Source organism: Opisthocomus hoazin, chromosome 4, assembly GCF_030867145.1.
Source record: "Opisthocomus hoazin isolate bOpiHoa1 chromosome 4, bOpiHoa1.hap1, whole genome shotgun sequence".
NCBI classification, from domain to species: Eukaryota; Metazoa; Chordata; class Aves; order Opisthocomiformes; family Opisthocomidae; genus Opisthocomus; species Opisthocomus hoazin.
In genome coordinates, this window is record NC_134417.1 from 53,338,633 (window position 1) to 53,358,911 (window position 20,279).

Below are 20,279 nucleotides of genomic sequence, written 5' to 3' on the forward strand. Positions count from 1 at the left end.
CTCTAATATAAAAAACACAAAGTATTTTCTAAAATTGCTAGACAATAGTTTTCCATTATAGTCTCTACTCCAGTAATTTTTGTATTCGCACAGCTATGCTGTATTATCATCTGTTTGCCTTCTAAATTGCTGTTTCTCTGATGGACTTGGAACCTTTCACAGTGCTGTTGTGGGAATGCATATTATTATAGATGGACAAAATGATACCATAAAGCCAGACTATTCAAATAGTTATTTTCATAATTACTCAATACTTTCCCTTTTTACTGGTAGAAATACTTTTTTTTTACAATAAAATCCTGAAGTCATAACATTCGGCACAGTATGTAATAGTTCCTACAGTAAGAGGACTTTTCCTTCTCGGTGGGGTGAACAAAACTATCAACTACTAAAGAAAAAGAAATATTTTATAGTGTTACAATCATGGTATTTTTGATTGGAGTTATATGATAAAGAAGAAAACAATAGTTCATAACCGTTACCTTGGGCTTAGGTCAGCTGGAGCACTGGTGGTCAGTGCTGAAAGGTGTAACTTAAGGTTTTTCTCCTTCCTTCTGGAGTGGTAACGGAGCTCTGTTTCGTGTTTGGTTCTTGAGGGGTTTGAAGTGCAAGCACGAATGGGTGAATGAAAGGGCACTGTTCCTGAGGCCAACTGCTTCAAGTTTCTCCCTAGGTGGCTTTTATTGCTTCCAGCCTTCTTCTGCTGAGAGCAATTTGTGCTTCTTGTATGGATAGGTGAAAGGGTGCTACTTTCTTCTTCTCCCTCCTCATCCTCGTCTTCATCTTCCACAATTGAAGGGAGACTCTTCTTTATATTTCCATTTCCCTTGAGCTCTGTCTGAAATAGGAGATCATATATACTAGTGTAAAATTCAGACCCTGATGTTGCAGAGACACAATTTCTTCTGGTGTTCATCCTGGAACAAACCCAGATCTAGCACAGCTTTCATTTCTCATTAGAGATAGCTCTTTTTAGCTATCTTTTTAGCTTCCCTTTTCAACTATGTGTATATGTACATACAGGAGAAAGATACAAACCAATTAAAAACGGTCACTAGTGACATAATAGTGACCTCACTGCAATATATTTTGTTACCAAGAAAGATTACATGATAGTTCTTACAAGCCATGTATTGTATATATACTTGAGTAGGTTAATCTTGCTTTACTGAGGCATTACATTACACTCTCAGACTCCTGTTGGACCAAGGGAAAGAACTGAGGCAGATAGTTCAGATAATTCCACATTTTCATATGGAACCATTCATAATGCATAAAGAGCAATCTGCAGCAGTTCAGCTCAAGTCCAAACATCCTCTATGTCCTTCTTAGATGCTATAACTGAAACCGCTGCTGGGACAGTAGGCAAATTTCTCAGTTTATACAGTCCTGTTAATGCACCAGCGGTAAGACAGTGTCAACTTCAGAACTGAGTCATTGAAAAGCAGAGATACATCTGTTTTTAAAGAAAATGCAATTTGAATGCTTGATGTTGGAACCAAAGCAATTTAGAGGCAGTATAGACCTGGGTTCTGTACTTTATGTGCTAATTAAAGCACAGTATAAGAGTAGTGTGTTGTTTGTTACTGCTGCATGGTAATAAAAGACACTGGTCATCAAACTCCACACATCTCAGTGACGAGGACAGCCAAATGTAACTTCATGATTTCAGAAAAGATTAATCTTTTTTTTTTTCAAGCTACTCCTCTTAATCAAGCTTGATTAAGGCACTGCTAACTTTAGATGGAAAACCTCAGATGAGCTTGTGTAGTCAAATTTCCGACATTCAGGCCAAGTAAGAATGGCTGGTTGAAATGCAGATTTGGGGAATTTACCTGAATGTTCTAAGCCCCTGTTAGTATCTAAATGCTTTGCAGCATAGATTTAATTTTGCTGTGTGCTACAGCACACTTCCATTGAATGAATGCTTTTCTATTAGTATACGTTGATGAATTCGGTGAACTAGATCCTTTTCATTTATCAAAAGGTAAGAATTTAAAATAATGGCAAAAGACCTGTCTGTATAAAATATAATAGCTTTGTTGTCAACCATAATAGTCAACTGAAGGCTGTCATGATTATCAAATTTTACAGGACCTGGTACTGATGCAGCCTATACTCTACAGAGAATGAGTGTTACTTGTATTCAAAACTTTGTCTTGGGTAACCATGTATTTAAAATGCAGGTGCTATAGTAGGATATCCAAATCCAGGACCTGGAAGAAAAGTTCATAAGCTGTTACTCATAAATGGAGAGTGGCAGAACTATCTGCAGGTTGCTGTTTAAAGTCTCATTCTGAAACCACTGAAGTCAGCTGGAGTTTTTCCAGCTTTGCTCTGGCCATAACTCTCTGCATGTTTCAAAGTAAAGCTTGGCATATTTAAAAGGTGACTGACATACCTGAGATAGCGTAGACTTGTTTGATAATTTTGATATTACCTGAAAAAACAAAACAAAAAGTAGCAAATATGTGCTTCTGCCCAGCATTGGCTTCCAAGAGCATACAAACTTCTAAAGCAAAGCATTTATGTTGATACGAGAAAAGAATGTCGTGATAGAACAGCTGTATTAAATTAAATGGTGACATAGCACTGAACTAAGGACACTCCTTGGAAACAGATGCTGTGAGAAAAAAAAAATATTTTTTATTAAAAAGATAGTTCTTGCAAAATTAACATTTTATTTTAATAAAAAGTTGGGCGAAGGCTCCGAACCTATGAGTGAATGCAGATAGGTGAATGTATGCCAGGTGGGTTTCAGTGCTGGTTTGGTGGAATCCCATGCAGGAACAATGCTCTGCTTTGGCTCTACCTCTTTGTAGATTTAGCTCCTGTGCCAGCCTAGTGCTTACATGTGGATGATCTAACTAACTGTAGCATCTTTGGGGAATTTTCAAAGGCAGTGATGGGACTGAAGCAAGTAGGACCAATATAATCCTGAGGGAGATATGTGCCTAACAGTTATTCAAGGCCATGACATTTTCTTTTCTTGGATTAAACAGAAGCAAAGCAAAACAAAAGGAAGAAAAATCATGCAAGTTTAAAGTGTAACTGCTTCTAAGAAAGTCCGCAGTTTATTTTTCTCTGCACTCAGGTAAAAGAGGCTAAGCCTTCTTGGAAGTCATTTAGACTTCTGAATTTGTGTGGTAAAACTCTTCAGAACTCCTAAATACACAAATTTTAGGCACAAATTTAGAAAAAATAGTTGTGCTGTGGAGTTTTTTCTTTTTTTTTTTTTTTTTTTCCTTCATAAGTCTTTCAGGTTAACCTGAAAAATTTTGTAGTTGCTCATAAAGGTGAGGGTACTAGTAGTGGTATGATATAGAAATACAAAATATTTAAGTTTGTGTAAGCAGAAATCCTACTCCACAACAACCAAACCAGTAGCAGGTGTATCAATAAATTTAGCAATAACACTCTAATAACTGCCAAACAGAACAACTGCAGTAATTAGGCTATGTAAATAAAATAACTGCTTTGTTATTCCTGGGTTAGATAAAGTACTAGACATTATTAACAGACGACTAGATCTCAGATACTGAAATCTCCCAGCTTGTAGTGTAATTTATGCCAGTTGAAGACACACCATCTCCTTCAAGATTCAGGAGAACAGGAAACTGGAAGTGTACTAAAATTTGAAAGTCAAAATTAGGAAGTACTTATGGCCCGCTTTGCACATATGTTTAAGACAATTAATTTGCAACAATGCCCAGAATTTTGGGGCATCAGTTTGCTTGGCTTCTAGGCACAGGTGCAGTATGAATGTTAAATAGCAGCCTTAATTAAAACTGCAAGCCAATCCCAATCATTAGCAGCTTCACAAGAAAAATCTTAGAAAGTACGATTTTGCCTGCTGAAGGCTCTAGTAATGACTTGTCATTTGTAGTTTGTAATGCAAGTGAAGATTTCTTCTCACTTTTTTTTCTCCTGAGCACAGGTTAATCCTTATTGTACATCTTAAAAACAGAGACAAAGAAATCATTATATGGGTGTCTCCTAGATGTTCTGGTGGTGTTTCCCACAGCTCTGCTGAGGTCTTTCAGCTCCATGATCTGTTGGAAACACTGTTCCTCAGCTGCAGGACCTCTCCTCTGCCCATCAACACCACAGCTACAGCCACCCATCAGTCCTTCTCTGCTCTCAGGGACCTTGCTGGTCACCACAGCAGGGAGGAACTGGGGTTAGGGGCAGCACTTTGTTGCCTTACCAACAGAACAGCAAAAATATTTTTGAAGGCAGGCTGGTTTTTGAAGGGAGGGGAAGAAGTGTCCTCAGGAGGAAGGGTAGTGGGAAAGGACAGGCACAAGCAGGGAGCAGGTGACATGAGAAACTACTCATCAGACTTTCTTCTTTCATTTCCCCAAACTGACCCCCTTTAACCTACTGGGGACAGTTTCAGTCTGGATAAATTAGTACTTTCAGATAAACCCAGGACCTATAAACGACTTTTTCCATAGCACAGAAACCACAGTAAAGAGTGTTGTAATTGCTTGTGTTTTAACACGCTGCAGCTGTGTTTTTTGCTTGTAACTTTGAACACTGTATCTTGCACATGTAGAACAGGAGCCTGAACTTTATGGCTTAGTAGTTGAAAGTTGGTAGAAGAAACTATGATTAGAGTGTGACCAGAGAGAATTCTGAAGAGTTTGGCTTTGAAACCTCTTCCAGTAACTCCCTTCTCTCTCTCCCTGCCAAAATACCATTCTCAAAGAGAAAAAGGAAAGATAAACACAAGAACATGGACAAAGACAGTCAAAGGGCAGTAAATTTAAAAACCTCACCATGCACATAGCTTTATCTCTGTAAAAATGTAGTATCAGAGAAATAATTATGAGGTGCTGTCCCAGGGTATGAACTGCTAAACCCTCTTATTTAGGGCAACACACTGGTGTAGCCTTCTATAAAATGCTTTTTTTTCACACGCAAAAAGAAAGAGGATGCAAAATATCTCACATTCTAGGCTTCTAAAATGAAGTACAACTCTTAAAGTATAAAGGCTGCTGAAAGAAAAATACGAGTATATCCCCTGCTATGCGTTAGGAAAATCCAAAAAGACTGATGTTAGCATGAGAAGCGTGAAATACTGTCAGAGAGTCTAATTCAATTTTTAATTTCAACTGTGGTGTCTCTTTAAGTCTTGTGAAACTAACTGTTACATTTCATTTCACAAGATAAAACAATAATAGATCATGTATCAAAGGCAGACTCCTATAGAATTCTTCCATGTAAGTAATCTCAAATCTATAATCTTTGTTATTGCTTGTTATAAGCACAAAAAGAACATTTCCCCATCTGAAAACACTGGTAGTCTGCTGTTGAAAGCCAATGGTTTGAAGTTTTTTCCAAGGTCAGAGACAGTAGTCTTTAATGGAAGAATCTCTACTAGGAACTGCGGCCAAACCAGGTAATTAGCTGTACAATAATTCAAGATTAATTCCAATTATAAAACCCTAAAAAGAGAAATGTAGAGATGCAGCTAAATTAGATGTCCAGGTAAGCACATCTCCATTTTTGGCCTCAAAAGAATTTTATCATCTTTTAATGGCCTGATTCCTGTTGCCTTCATGAGAAGAAGGAACAAAAATGGAAACATTATTTCACTTATTTGATTGAAACTCTTGGGTCCTAAAATATATGAATAACTCTTTGTATCTGAGGAATCAAAAGAATAAAATACACTTTCAGGAAAGGATTTGAAATCAAACTAGAATATTAATGTTCTTAGTCAGCATTTATAAACAGGAAAAAAACATTTAGGAGCATTGGCAGTGTGGGGAAAAATACAAAAATGCATGCCATATGTTCTGTTCTTTGCAAATTTACTGTATGGTAATGGAAAAGATACAAATACATAGCAAGAGATTATTGTACCGCTGAAAAGCTTAATGCCTGACATGTGTTCAGGCCTTAGTTTTCCATAATTGGGAATTTTTTCAATGAAATACCACAAATCTTTTAAATCATAAAGGAGTTAATCACTCACAAAAAGTTTCTCAGGTTAGATATAATAGTTTCCTATCTACATTTTCTGAGCAATTTAACCCTTCTGCTTTTATTTTCTTTTTCGTTTTAAGACTTTCTATTGGTTTGTTCCTATATTTTTTTAGGTTTATTCTTATCTCTTTTCCTTGCTTAATGGAGAGATAAAGGATATGTATTTTGTGGAAGCAGATGCTTTCAGCTTTCTCTGATCCTACTTACGGTGTAATTAGCAGCAAAAGTTGAACAGCGGATCTGTCACCAGTATTTTATTCTAGGTGACCAATAACTGCAAATTACCATGAGCTCTGCAATCTTCTGTCAAGTCATTATCCTACATCATTCCTATCTTTTGAAGAAATTATTGTAGCCTGTGAAGTTAGGACAAGTGTTCAGTAACTTGCTGGTTGTAGTTAGATTTGGATAAAGTTTTTTTGCAAATTAATGCTTTCTTGGATTCAAATTTCTCATATGAGCTTTTATATTTAGTATTAAAAGTTTAGTTTTCATAGACTTCTTTAAAACCTGCATGTTAAGTTCACTGCATTCATTAGCAAAAATTTTTAATTATACTTTGGTTGTTTTATTAGTAATACAATACAAGATCTATTGCATTTCATGTTAAAAAGATAAATCATGTCACAGAAACAAAAACTGACCGCTCTCACTTGCTCCAAATTGAGTATCGAATAAATGGTAAATACAGCTGGTGTAATTTGTCATTTTTACTTCTATATTCTTACTTCCCTCACCCGCACCCCAAAACAGAAAAAAAAATCGCGTCCCAAACTGCTCTGAACATATACCTTTCATAGCAAACCTGTGCCAATAAAAAAATAAAATAAAAAAAAATTAAGGAAGAGACTGCCAATAAAGTCAAAAGAAGACAAGAGGAGAGGTTGTTAAAATAGACAATAGAACTGGCATTGACTGTACATTGCTTTGGCAGGTTGCATTTTTGGAAAAGCTTGCAGATTACTGCAGACAAAACATACTTTTAAATATTCCTACAGTTTGATTACAGTCATGTAAAAATTTATATAATATTAATAGAAATTACAATGAATGCTAGCAGCTTTCAAAGTAATAGAACTCAACATTCTTCCCCTTCCTGAAAATACTTAGGTATATGCTTATCTTCACGCAACTTTGAGATTTCACAGAGACTTGTGAATATTTGCAGGACAGGACCTGTGGATTGATATCCAATTAGACTCCTCAAATCATGGCTGTAGATGCTGTGGAAGAGTTGCTTTCAAGTTTTTATTGTTAGCTTTACCTTTAAATGAAACTTCATACTACTTTTTATGTAAGTGTGTATATCTAACTTCAGAGAGGCTCTTGAAAAGAGGAAGACAATGAAGTGAATCCTGAAAAATATTCTCCCAAAGAATTTTAATACCTGCCAATTGCTTATATTCAAGCATCCCCAATTTTTTCCAGCTCTTTTGCTAGCACTCACAGTGGGACGAGTGTTAATAAGAAGTGACACCGCAGCTGAATCAGGTGGGTGGCCTGGTGACAGAGGATACAGAGAAGGTGGAGTTACTGAATGCCTTATTTGCTTCAATCTTTCCTGCTAAGGCTGGCCCTCAGGCATGCCAGTCCCTGGAGGTAAGAGAGGAAGCCTGTAGAAAGGATGACCTTCCCTAGGTTGAGGAGGATCGGGTGTGAGATCATTTAAGCAAACTGGACACCTGCAAATCCATGGGCCCCAAGGGGATGCACCCGTGACTGCTGAAGGAGCTGGCCAATGTCATTGCTGAGCCACTCTCCATCATCTTTCAAAGGTCCTGGATGACAGGAGAACTGTCTGAGGACTGGAGGAAAGCCAGTGTCACTCCAATCTTCAAAAAGGGCAAGAAGGAAGACCCAGGGAGCTACAGGCCTGGTCATCCACACCCCCATCCCTGGAAAGATAATGGAACAGCTCATTCTGGATGTCATCACTAAGCAAGTGGAGGAAAAGAAGATTATCAGGAGTAGTCAACATGGATTCACCAAGGGGAAATCATGTTTGACCAATCTAATTAGGGGACTAATTTTCAGCGTGACCTGGATAGGCTGGAAAGCTGGGCAGAGAGGAACCTGATGAGGTTCAACAAGGGCAAGTGCAGGGTCCTGCACCTGGGGAGGAACAACCCCATGCACCAGTACAGGCTTGGGGTGGACCTGCTGGAGAGCAGCTCTGCGGAGAGGGACCTGGGTGTCCTGGTGGACGACAGGTTAACCATGAGCCAGCAGTGTGCCCTGGCTGCCAAGAAAGCCAATGGGATCCTGGGGTGCATCAAGAAGAGTGTGGCCAGCAGGACGAGGGAGGTTCTCCTTCCCCTCTACACTGCCCTGGTGAGGCCTCATCTGGAGTACTGTGTCCAGTTCTGGGCTCCCCAGTTCAAGAAAGATGAAGAGCTACTGGAGAGAGTCCAGCGGAGGGCTACAAGGATGGTGAGGGGACTGGAGCATCTCCCCTACGAGGAGAGGTTGAGGGAACTGGGCTTGTTCAGCCTGAAGAAGAGAAGGCTGCGAGGGGACCTTATAAATGCCTACAAATATCTGAAGGGTGGGTGTCAGGAGGATGGGGCCAAGCTCTTTTCAGTGGTGCCCAGTGACAGGACAAGGGGAAATGGGCACAAACTGAGGCACAGGAAGTTCCATCTGAATATGAGGAAGAACTTCTTCCCTCTGAGGGTGACGGAGCCCTGGAACAGGCTGCCCAGGGAGGTTGTGGAGTCTCCTTCTCTGGAGATATTCAAGACCTGCCTGGACAAGATCCTGTGCAGCCTACTGTAGGTGACCCTGCTTTGGCAGGGGGGTTGGACTAGATGACCCACAGAGGTCCCTTCCAACCCCTACTATTCTGTGATTCTGTGATTCTGTGATTCTGTGACTGGAGCTTCTCTGCTACGAGGAAAGGCTAAGGGAGCTGGGCTGGTTTAGCCTGAAGAAGAGAAGGCTGAGAGGGGACCTTATAAAAGCTTATAAATATCTTAAGGGTGGGTGTCAGGAGGATGGGGCCAGACTCTTTTCAGTGGTGCCCAGTGACAGGACAAGGGGCAGTGGGCACAAACTGAAGCATAGGAATTTCCGTCCGAACATGAGGAAGAACTCTTACTTTGAGAGTAAAGGTGCACTGGAGCAGGCTGCCCAGAGGGTTTGTGAATTATCCTTCTCTGGAGATATTCAAAACCTGCCTGGACGAGGTCCTATGCACCTGGTATAGGTGAACCATCTTTAGCAGGGGGGTTGGACTAGATGATCCCCAGAGGTCCCTTCGAATCCCTACCATTCTGTGATTCTGTGACTCATGGAGGACAGCAATATATCTGCGGAGATTTTTTAAGAAAATCCAGCTTTGTCTGGCTTTCAGGGTAAACTTTACATAGAAAGCAGGGACAGGCATAATCTGTTTCCTTTAATTTTTTTTTTCTCAGAAACAATTCATCTAAATAATGAATATTTTGCTTTTTGGGTAGCAACTTGATCAGTAGATCAACTTCTAGTCAATTCTCCCAGCAGGAACGAAAGTGCAAGTTGAGCATGCATCTGGCCCCTAGACATATTCAGAGTTAAAACTGAGGAAGACAGCAGACTTCCAGTACCTGTGAAAGCGATTCGCAAGATTTCACCTCGGGGTAAGAAGTCATGTCTTGGCATGTGACGATATCAGCAGAAGTCTAAGTATATAACCTTGTTAACCGAGAGAGCTATCATAATTTCCTTCCCCTGAGATGCAATTAGTGTTTTCTGTATACGCATAATACAGAAGAGCTGGGCACGTAACTTCTGGGAGCTCTTGGCAGCTTGCTTACTCAAGAAGTTCTGCATAGGATAGAAACTAAGACAGCATGGGCAGTCAATAAGAGAATAAAATTGCTACAATTTTTTAAGTACCATGATATAAAATCAAACCCAGTGTCGGAGAAATCCAATACAGATTTTGCTGAAGGAGTGAACACAGTGTGATTTTCAGTGGAGCCAGTTCTTGAATACTTACTATATATGCAGTACGGTATATACAGTATGTATATATTTGTTGGTACAAGCATGTTGTTTAGCACAGCATTTAAAAAGTGATCTCTATGTCTTAGGTAGGAACTACATTTTCAGCAGAACTTGAGTTACAGTTATGTAGGTAGCTTATGTAGCTCTGGTTTTACTGACTGAAGGCATAGATGATTAAAAAGAAAAATATGCTGATATATTTGGGTTTATATTAGTAAAATCTTACAGTGCATTTGTACATAAATGTTTGCTGTCTTTCATTTTTATGTGATTATATGTCTTTGAATGGATGGGTGGGTCTAGATGAGCTTCCGAGGTCGCTTCCAACCTCAGCTGTTCTTCTGTTCTATGATATTTAAAAAAATACCCCTAAAAATGGTGCCAGCTTAATAAAATTGAGAATGGATGCTTGTATACGTGTAGAATGCCTGCTTGATAAACAAGTTGCACTGATTATAGACATTTTACTTGAAGACTACATTATATTTAATTTCACACATTTCAACATGTATCCTGAGGTTATAATGACTCTGCGAGTGATATAGGTACTTTACCATGTAAGCCAGTCTGACATGCTCATTACATCTCAAGCTGGTCTGTGCCTTCAGAACCAGTATTCTCATAGAAGAAATTGTGGTAAGTATTATCATTTCATTCATAAATTAGTCTTACTTTACACAGACTAATAAAAGCATAGCTTACTGTAAGAGTGCTTCAGAATTTAAGGCCACTATCTGGTCATTGCTATATCAATGCAAAATAAAAGCAATTATGGAAAAAAAAATTTACCCTCTAATATAAATTTAAGGTTAAGATACATTAGTATACATTAGTATCTTAACTTTAAAATTATATTAATTTAGAGGGTGAATTTTCTTTTCCATTTTTTCCAATGTAAAGACAAAGATATAGTATTAATATTGTACAAGTTACATTATCATGTTTTGTTAGACACAGTGATGTTTATTGGGAAAAGTTATCATGTAGCATCCCTGTGTAATTAAAAGAGAAATACAGTTAAGTTCCAAGGCAATACTCTCTGAAAGCCAGGAGCTTTTCCTGGGTAAAATTCTGTTTGACACGATGTTTTATACACTCCTCATATCACAGTCTAAAAACATCAATAAGCTTCTTTGCTAGCCTGGACTTTTTTTTCAATGTGTAACCCTCTGGCTAAGCTTTATAATCTGATGCAGAATGCAATAATCTCAGGAACTGAAATGAATGAGGATGGAGAGCACTCAAAATGACTCAAAAGCTATAATTGTAAGTAAAATTTTGTCACTTATTTAAATATTTGAATTCTATTTACAGTGAAAATTGTTTGTATTTGTCAAGAAGGTGGCAAGGTGCAATTGTGAAAATCCGAATTACATAAGTGCATTGAATAGTCTTGTTACAAATCATGCATAACTAGTGATCATAATTCCTGTCTCTTAACCCATTCACAAAAGTAAATGAGTGACCACAGGTGTAGGAATTTTGAGGTGGGTCACATATCTATTCCCAGACAAAACTAAATGGGCTATTTTCCTCTCCTCTCCTTTGGTCTCTTCCACATCTTGTTGGATTCATTCTTACATTCAATTGTATATTTCTTTTAGGTGTAAAATGGAAAATACTTGTAAAAACACAAGAAGTAATGAAAAAATTAATTAATGGAAAAAATTACATAATTGCATTAAGAAGTTGTAGTGGGATGAATCTTTTAACTGGAAAATGACTGCAAATCAGAAAAATAAACTATTAGGGAGACAAAACCAGATAGCAAATATTCCAAAATATTAGAATGACTGAATGCTACAGAAATGAGACAAGAGCATACCAGGAAAAAAATGTTCAAGTAAAGATACGAGGAAAGAAAATGAGAAGGCCACCAAACCTGCAAGAGAAAAGGCGTACCACTGTCCTTTCTGAATTACACGTTTCCTTATTGAATTATTTCTCAGCGGTGTACCATATTGAAGGATATATTAGAAACATGATAGTGAGATGATTATCCTGAGTGGTACTAGGTGAACGGATGGCTCAGAGGCACCACACATCATGCTCACCAATGATTGCAAGTAAACAAGCTTTATGAGTTAGCAGACAACAAAAAGGAGTGAAGCCTGGCTTGCACTATAGCTCCAGGTCAGCCCTACTCCCATGCTGAGTGAAGCAGGTAATTGCTAGGTTGAGGGAATGGAGGAAGGACTGACTGTAACGTTACACAAGGAGGAGGGTATTGCAGCAGGATCGGTTGTCTGAAACTAGCATCCACCTAGAATAGCCAAAGATCCAGCGAAACATGCTTCATGTCATGAATACAGGTAGGACACCTGTGACATATCTTGCAGAGAGATGGATGACAAAGCTCATTCACAAACTGCTTCTCATTCATTTAAGATCAGAAGTTGTGAAACAGGTGAAGGAACTGCTCTGGGTTGTTTTGCCAGTGGTCATGCCCTGCTACAGCTGCACAATCCTGTTACTTGTTCCATACAAATATAGAACTTGAGCTGTGTAAGTGATGTTGTATGAGTGCTGCCTTGTTCAGAAATAGGGTAATTTATTTTGGGAAGATGGAGAGGCAGAAAGAGAGAGGGAAGAAGGAAAAAAAAATTCCAGATGGTCCCAGAAGCATGAATGAAAAATCCGAGTAGCTTGTAAAATGTGAAAGAGCACTGAGCAATATTTCACAGCAGCACTGATTGCAGAGCAGTCCATGCACACAGGCAGGTAAGAGACCTACTCCAGTGAACACATCAGGAAGCACGTCTCAAAGTTAATTACAGGTTCACAGTTTTTAAATTATTTTAGTTTTTGATAGCCTGAGGAGCACCTTCATTCGCACACTATAATCACCGAGATGAGAAGTTTGCAGACTCCATCTCATATCAAAAGATTTATAAAGGAGAAATGGAAATACGGTGGCTGACAGGCAAGAAAGCAGTGGATGCACAGCCATCAGTCACTTAGGGTCTCTAACAGAGCAATGGGAATTTGTTCTGTGTTGCTGCCAAGCGCACATGGACTAAAGAGAAAGATAACAAATAGGAATCTAAGGTTTATTGGTTTTTTTTTTTTTCAGAAAATTCAAGCAGATAAAGTATTAGACTTCTGTTGCTTTGAGTGATTTATTCCCTTCTATATTCTACTTGTAGTAATTCTTGCATAGAAACACAAAAATTGCCATTGACTGGTCTTTTCTTCTGCAGAATTTATACCTGCTGTGCCACAGACAATAAGCACCAATGAGTTACATCTGCAGTAATAGTACGCAGTCCTCTGCCAGATGTTGACAAACGTGGATGCTTAACTGCATGTAAGTTTGTTTAAAAATGACAAGTTTTCCTCAAAGTTATACAACCCTACTCTAAATGCCAAAGTAGGGCTTTTTGATGTTTCTAAGGTAAGCCACTTCTTTCTACACGGCTACTGGATAGCATGGCAAAACTCTCTTTGTTAAAAAGGTGGCTGGGATTATTTAGGAAATCTTCTACAGAGATTATTTATTGTGAAAAATATTTTGCAACCTGTAATTGTCCTGCAATGTACAGGACCAGCTATGATCTAGGCTGGGGTGGAGGAATTATGACTAAGTGTAGCAGTGTAGTAAGAGTTGGCTTGGAAATTATTTTTTTCAATGTATAGGTTTTATTATAAACACATAGGTAATACCCAAGAAATAGGATACTTTTTTTTGCTCTGAAAGTTAACCACATCAGTAATTATGTGACTGAAGTTTCTATCAATATTTTTACCTTACAATACTTGTCGAAATGAAATGCAACTCTTTAAGAAAAAAATGCTTACTTTTTCCTTAATAACTATAGAATTGCAAATAGGATAACTTTGATTTGTTTTTTTAAAGCAAAACACTACTCGTTATGTAGACAATAAAGACACATTAAAAAATCAGAAATGTCATGCTATTTTTCATTACTAATTCATAATAGATAATCAGATACGTAACAGATAGAATTCCTTCTGTATTATTACTATATTGGAAAGCAGCATTCATAAATTCAACAGAGCTATATTAGAATATCTAGAAAAAGCGTGACTAAAGAGACAAGAATGAACACATGTCAAATACATAATCTACTAGCTGACAAACAGACAATGGCCAGGCAGACTTTCAGATGAATTTTGTGCTTGCATTCAAAATACTCTTTGCTGCCCTTTTTACTGCCTGCAGGAGCTATACCACCAGTTGCCACAAAGAAAGATAAAAGTCTAGAAATAAGCCTATTAAAAGAAATAAGGTGGAATTACATATATACTCTTAAAATACTTATTTAATGCTTAGATGGAATGAACCATAAAACTCAGCATATTAAAATATTTAATTCTAACTATTTATTCTGTTTTAGATTAGAATTTGTGGACATTTTTCTTCCCAGCATGTGCCCTCTGTTGTACGCTCCAGAGCTTGGAGCTGCTTTCACCTTTAATTGGTTTGGCCAGTTGTCAGGTTTCCCAGTAGAAAATGAAGATCATCCTCGAAATTTGTTTGGTATTGCTAATAGCAACTTGAGCTTTATTATATTAAAAAACCCCACAACTCAATCATTAAAATTTAATAAATTCTAAACACCAGCCTCTCCAAAGGACAAGAATTAAGCACCATTTTGTCAGACAATGCCTTTCTGGGGGAAAAAGAATTTCTTTGGTTTTATTGCTTCTTAGTTGCCTTTTAAAATTTAGTTGTCTGTTTATTTATTTTATTATCAAGCAGCCTCGCTAAACTGCAGTAAGACACGATGTTCCCAACCGGAGGAAGAATCTACCACTTGTACAATCTTTTTCATTATGTTTCATTTACGCTGCAGACGCACTGAAGGAAGCAGTCCTTCCCCCTGCTTCTGAGACGGAGTATTTTCATTTTAAAGAGAGTAGCTTCTCCTTCTTTGGGGGGAGGGGGAAGGGATGCTCTTGTGAGAGACAGAATACTACTAGTAAGGCTACAAAAGGAAAAGTAGATTCTTATTAATTATGAGTCCTGTCTGCAAAGATAGGTTTTTGAATCTTCTGGAATATCATGTTTTGTTTTTATAAATGACACATATTGATAGTGTTCTAGTGAGTGCCTGCACAGGTCTTATCTTCCTTTGGGACTTCATTACAGCTTGAGGCATGGCATAGGTGTCAAGGAGGCCTCTTGTTCTTTGTATCAGTGCAAGATGCAGTGTCACAGTTGCCAAACTCTCCATAGCACCATTCCCAAGAAATTATGCTTTACTGAAAAAAAAAAAAAGTAATTTTTTCATACCCTCAAATTGTACTTCTGAAAACCTACTATTCTGTGAGAGTAAACCACCAGGTAATTAAATTCTGCGTCCAAGTTATATTCATGAAGACATGGTATTTTCTAGGTGAAGCAGAGCAAGCGAGTGGGTGACCAGGTGCACTTAATACTGCCGTAGGTATCACCCCTCATTTTGTGAGCCTTCTTTTTGTGGTGGTGTGATTTTTGGCCACCTTATTCTTGCTCTTTGTTGATAAGTAAAATGGTTGGATCAGAAATGAGATGCACATGACCAAGATTAGTACTGCTACAAGAGGAATACTAGTGGGAGGGCATAGTTAACCCAAGGATGTAGGAGAAAGTGACACAATAATAAGCTGTCTTGGGTTCTCTATATATGCCTGTGACACTGGATGCTACTCAGTGTCAGGATCTTTTTTTTTTCCCTTTAATTTTAAGATAATGGGTTATACCATGAAAATACAGCATATATTCAAATATTCTGCAAATATTTTACTTTTAAAGCAGAAATGGTCCTTTGGTGTGGCCTGCATTGCTTTAAATCCTGTCTTCCATAGCGAGTGTGAGGAGCTGCTTTTCCTGTCTGTGCAGTCACCTTCAAGACTGGTGTAGGCTTGCTCTCACAGACAGTCTGTACATCACCCAGCCAACTCTAATTGGGAAGAATTGTCCCTGATTTTATAAAAGCTGAGTGTGTATGCAGCTGATATAGTGATTCCCAAATTTGTCAGCATACAGAAAAGCATGAAGCAATACCTTGTGGGAGTCCATCAAGGTCCATGACAAAACTGGAGAGGAGAATGCAATCAGCTTCAAACCTTGTCTTTTCATGGAATTAAACTCCTTTTCAGATTAAGCATTCCTCGCCGAGGAAAATGTATTATACAAACTGATCTTCAAGCTCTTGTAACAGATAGCTGCTGTCTTCAGCAGCAGGAAGTTTGGTAACATTTCAAGAGACAAACAAATGAGATACTCTGATTGTTTTCCTCTCTACAGGTTTATATTTGCACATTTACACCTTTCTACTGCAATTGTTTAAAGAGCATTGTTGTGGAAACACTTGTACCAAAGTACACCTAGTAAGAAGCTTACATAGAAAAGTCAACCTATATAACGCATCCATCGAGTGTTTGAGCCAAAAAAGGACTTTGGCCCACTGTTCTTGCATGCATTGGAGCAGTGCTGTCAGCCTAGAGGGTGTTCAGGCTGGCAACGTACTCCCTGGGTGACTACTGCAGCGCAGAACTCGCTGCCACCTGCACAGAAGCACGTGTGAGTGGGCACGAGCCAGGAAGCCGCAGTGCTGCAGCAGCATGCAGCAGGGCAGCCATCAACACTTTTCTCCAGAAACCACCCAAGCAACAGGCCACTCTTCATAACAATGCGATGTGGAAGATGACAGCCACGCAGGGTGTGGAGTTACAAAGCTCTGCAACTCTTCCTGGTGTCTGCCTGAAGAGATGATAACCGTTTTTGCCTTTCATGCATTCTTGGTATTACGTTTGGCCCCTGTCTTGAAAGTATACTTGTCCCTAGGCATGTGCTTTCAATGTTACTTTTCTCCATGTGTAAGGAGAAGCACAGTACAAAGGCAAATACCTGAACTGTTAAATATCAAACTGAAAGTTTGGCGTTTGCTATGATTGTACACTCACACAGTTAAGTCAGAAAAGGAGAGCTGTCATAAAATCTTTTCACTATTAAAATCTGAATATAAATATTTGCTACATAATATCAGTGAAAATACTTTGGCAAGTCTATACTGAAGTCTTTCAGCAGTGCTTTATCTTGAATTTCTTGTTGTTATTCCACATAAATTGCTCATTTAAGTGGAAAAACACATTTTAGTTGCAGTGTGGTGAGAAACAACTGTTTCTCATTTTGAATGTGTATGGTGACATTCTTAACTGAGAAGAGATAATCAGTGATCTATGAAATGAATGTTCATTAGGCTGGCACATGAGCTTCTAGAAAAGGTATAGTTAAATACTTTTATTTGGACACATGCTTTACATTAATATGAATTATTTTTAAACATAAGTAAAAAGGACAAAATATTAAAGAAGAATGTTCTCTCATAGATGATGTTTTCTATGGAAGAATTAGAAGCAGAGAATATGTTTGCTGTTTATGATCTGATCAATTGATAAATGATTCATGTAGGTAATGACTGAATTATCAAACAAACGAAATGAGCGGTCCTTTTGGTGTAATCTGTGTATTATTTCTTTACTGTGATGAAATTATGAGAACTGGCTAAAGTAGGATAAACATCTGAAAGGTAACAATAGCTGCAGAGATCTTTAAAGATACTTACATCACTTTCATGGCCTTCTCTTAGATTGTATGTGAGATCATGCTGTATGTCTTCAACAAACTTGTGAGCATACTCTGGGTACAGGTCGAGCACTTCAAAGAGACCTTTGAGGATAATGCATTGGAGGTCACAGTACGTTAGAGCTTTAACATCTGCATTTGTTTTAATAACTTGATCCCTAATGGAGAGGTTTGCTCCAATTAAATCTCCTTTACCTAAAAGAAAATATGAAATTAATAATCTTCAAAGCATGAATTCTTTACTTCTTTTTTGAATCATAAATCTGTTTAACATAGTTGCTAAATCTTAAATCCCATTGTTACTACTGCACTGTTTAGTTAATAACATTCTAAAGGATCTTTGTCTAAAAACTGTCTTTTTTTTTTCTTTTTTGCAGGTGCAAACTTACATGCGATTGATTGGCGGTACAATGACTGATTTCCAGGTAAGTAACTACCTGATTTAAGAGAGCAATCAAGTAAATAAGTATAAAGTTAGAAATTATGCTAGTAATTAGTAGAAGGTGCGATTTTGTATTTCAAAAAGTGAACATTATGTTCTAGCCTGTTTTTCTTTTCAATTAGAACAGACAGATGTTAAGATAGCATTTTAATAATGACACGATGAAGTATAGATCGTCAGTTCAAACAACCTTTTGACTTAGAACTTGGACTGCAAAACATACACAATTGATGATAGGTCTGGCTGCATAGCTACACTTCATGGTGTATCATCTTATTTGTATAGGCTATTAATAGATGTGTAGCTTGATGGCACTTCTGTCAAGAAAAAAGAATAAATTCTTAAACCATTCTATTGTCACTTATGGGCAAGGCTGCCTGAGAATAATGGACGTATTAAAAACCACGACTGACCATGTATTGAAGAGCACAAAAATTTTATAATGAAAAGCTTCCGTAAACATCTGATCTGAGGTATAAAGTACGAAGAGCAATCGTTGAACCAGAGGTCTTCCTCAAAAGTTAATGCAGATTGTCTGTTAAAGACTTGGGCAGTGTGATGGAGTGCATTTTTGGCAAGTTTGTGGTCAATACCAAATTGGGCAGAGTGGTTGATATGCTGAAGGGCAAAGCTGCTATTCAGGGGAAACTCAGTGAATGAGAAAATGGCTAATAGAAACTTCATGAAGTTCAACAAAAACAAATACCAAGTCCTGCGCCCGGGATGGAAAACGTCCCTGCAGCAGCGTGGGCTGAGGACCAATGAGCTGGAAAGCAGCTCTGCAGGAAAGGACTCAGGGATCCTCGTGGACAAGAAGTAGAACATGAGCCGACAGTGTGCCCTTGCAGCAAAGGTGGCCAAGAGTGCAGGCAACAAGCCCCAGAAAATGACTCTTCCCCTCTATATGTCACTTGTCAGAGTACATCTGGAGTCCTGTGTCCAGTTTTGGGCTTCCCAGTACAGGACAGAATATTGACATACTAGGGTCGGTCCAGAAGAGGCCACCAAGATGATCAGGGACTGGAGAACATAATGTACAAGGAGAGGCTGGAAAACTGTATTGTTCCGCCTTAAGAAGAAATGGCATTATTATTGTCTTCAACAGCCTAATGGAAAAGTGTAGAGAAGACTGAGCTAAACTCCTCTTCGTGGTGTACTGTGTGACAAGATGTACTGGGCACAAGTTGTAACATAAGAAATTGTGATTAGAAGTTAGGAAATGAATGTCACCGTGAGGCTGGTCAAACAATGGGACAGGCTGTTCAGAGAGGCTGTGGAATCACCATCCTTGGAGGTGTTCAAAACTTACCTGGACATCACCCTGAGCAAGCTGAGCTAATTTGGCCCTGCTTGAAGCAGGTTTAGGTTGGTTGGCTTCCAGAGGTCCCTTCCAATCTTACATTGTTCTGTGATTAATAAGTGTAGATTGTAAAATCTGAAAATCCACCCAGCATGTGATTCCAACTGGATATTACACAAGGAATGGTGTCCTTGAAGAACAAGTTTAAATGAGCAGCCAACCATCCCTGAAGCTGCTTAAATAAGATAATTTTGTGCTTTAAAATACTACTGGTCGTTGTTTGTCTTGACAAGGAGATTGTACAACTTTCTCAAAAGTGCTTATCATAAACCCATGGTAGGGAAGGATTTTCTTTTATGCTAGGAATATACATACATTAATGCTACTTTTGAGGCCTCTTAAAAATTGCAATTAGTATAAATAAGAACTAGTACTAACTTTGGTCAATCTGGGAAAGGTAAATCTGACAGATGACAAGAAGATTAGTCATCACATGATGTAATGTTTACATAACAAAATATAGTGTAAAGCTGAGCAATAATTCACTTTTTACTGTAAGTATCAGCAGTTCTTTAGATTTCTTTGATTATATTAAGCAGAGGGCTGAAAATGCTAATCTATTGATGGCTGTGTAAATATGGACAAGGAAAAAATATTTCATGTATACCAAAACTGATCTTTAAACATATTAATCAGAAACTTTTTAGGCATACACACAGTATCAATAATGCATAAAGAAGTTGGAAAAAATGTTAGACTAGTATCTGATTGTAGTTACAGTGTTTGATAAAATAATGTTAGCCTGAAATATACAAAAATTGATCTGGTAATGCTAATGTATGATTCTTTTCAAATGAAAATCATGTAGCAAAGGCTGTAGGTAGTAGGATGAAGTTTCATGTAGAGTTACTGCAGCAGTGAAATGATTGTACCTTGAATATCAACTTTTGTTGCATAAACAG

The 20,279-nt window shown here is 38.1% G+C and overlaps 1 protein-coding gene across 1 annotated transcript in view; it reads right to left on the reverse strand.

Annotated features, from left to right (window-relative positions):
• KCNH8 (potassium voltage-gated channel subfamily H member 8) overlaps positions 1–20,279 on the reverse strand; it is a 196,507-nt gene that overhangs the window by 16,974 nt on the left and 159,254 nt on the right. Inside the window, exons 11-13 of the mRNA XM_009938801.2 lie at positions 17,556–17,770; positions 2,402–2,440; positions 483–838 (exon numbers count right to left, since the gene is read on the reverse strand). Of these exons, the coding sequence (XP_009937103.1) occupies positions 483–838; positions 2,402–2,440; positions 17,556–17,770 (610 nt within the window). The remainder of the gene's footprint in view (positions 1–482; positions 839–2,401; positions 2,441–17,555; positions 17,771–20,279) is intronic.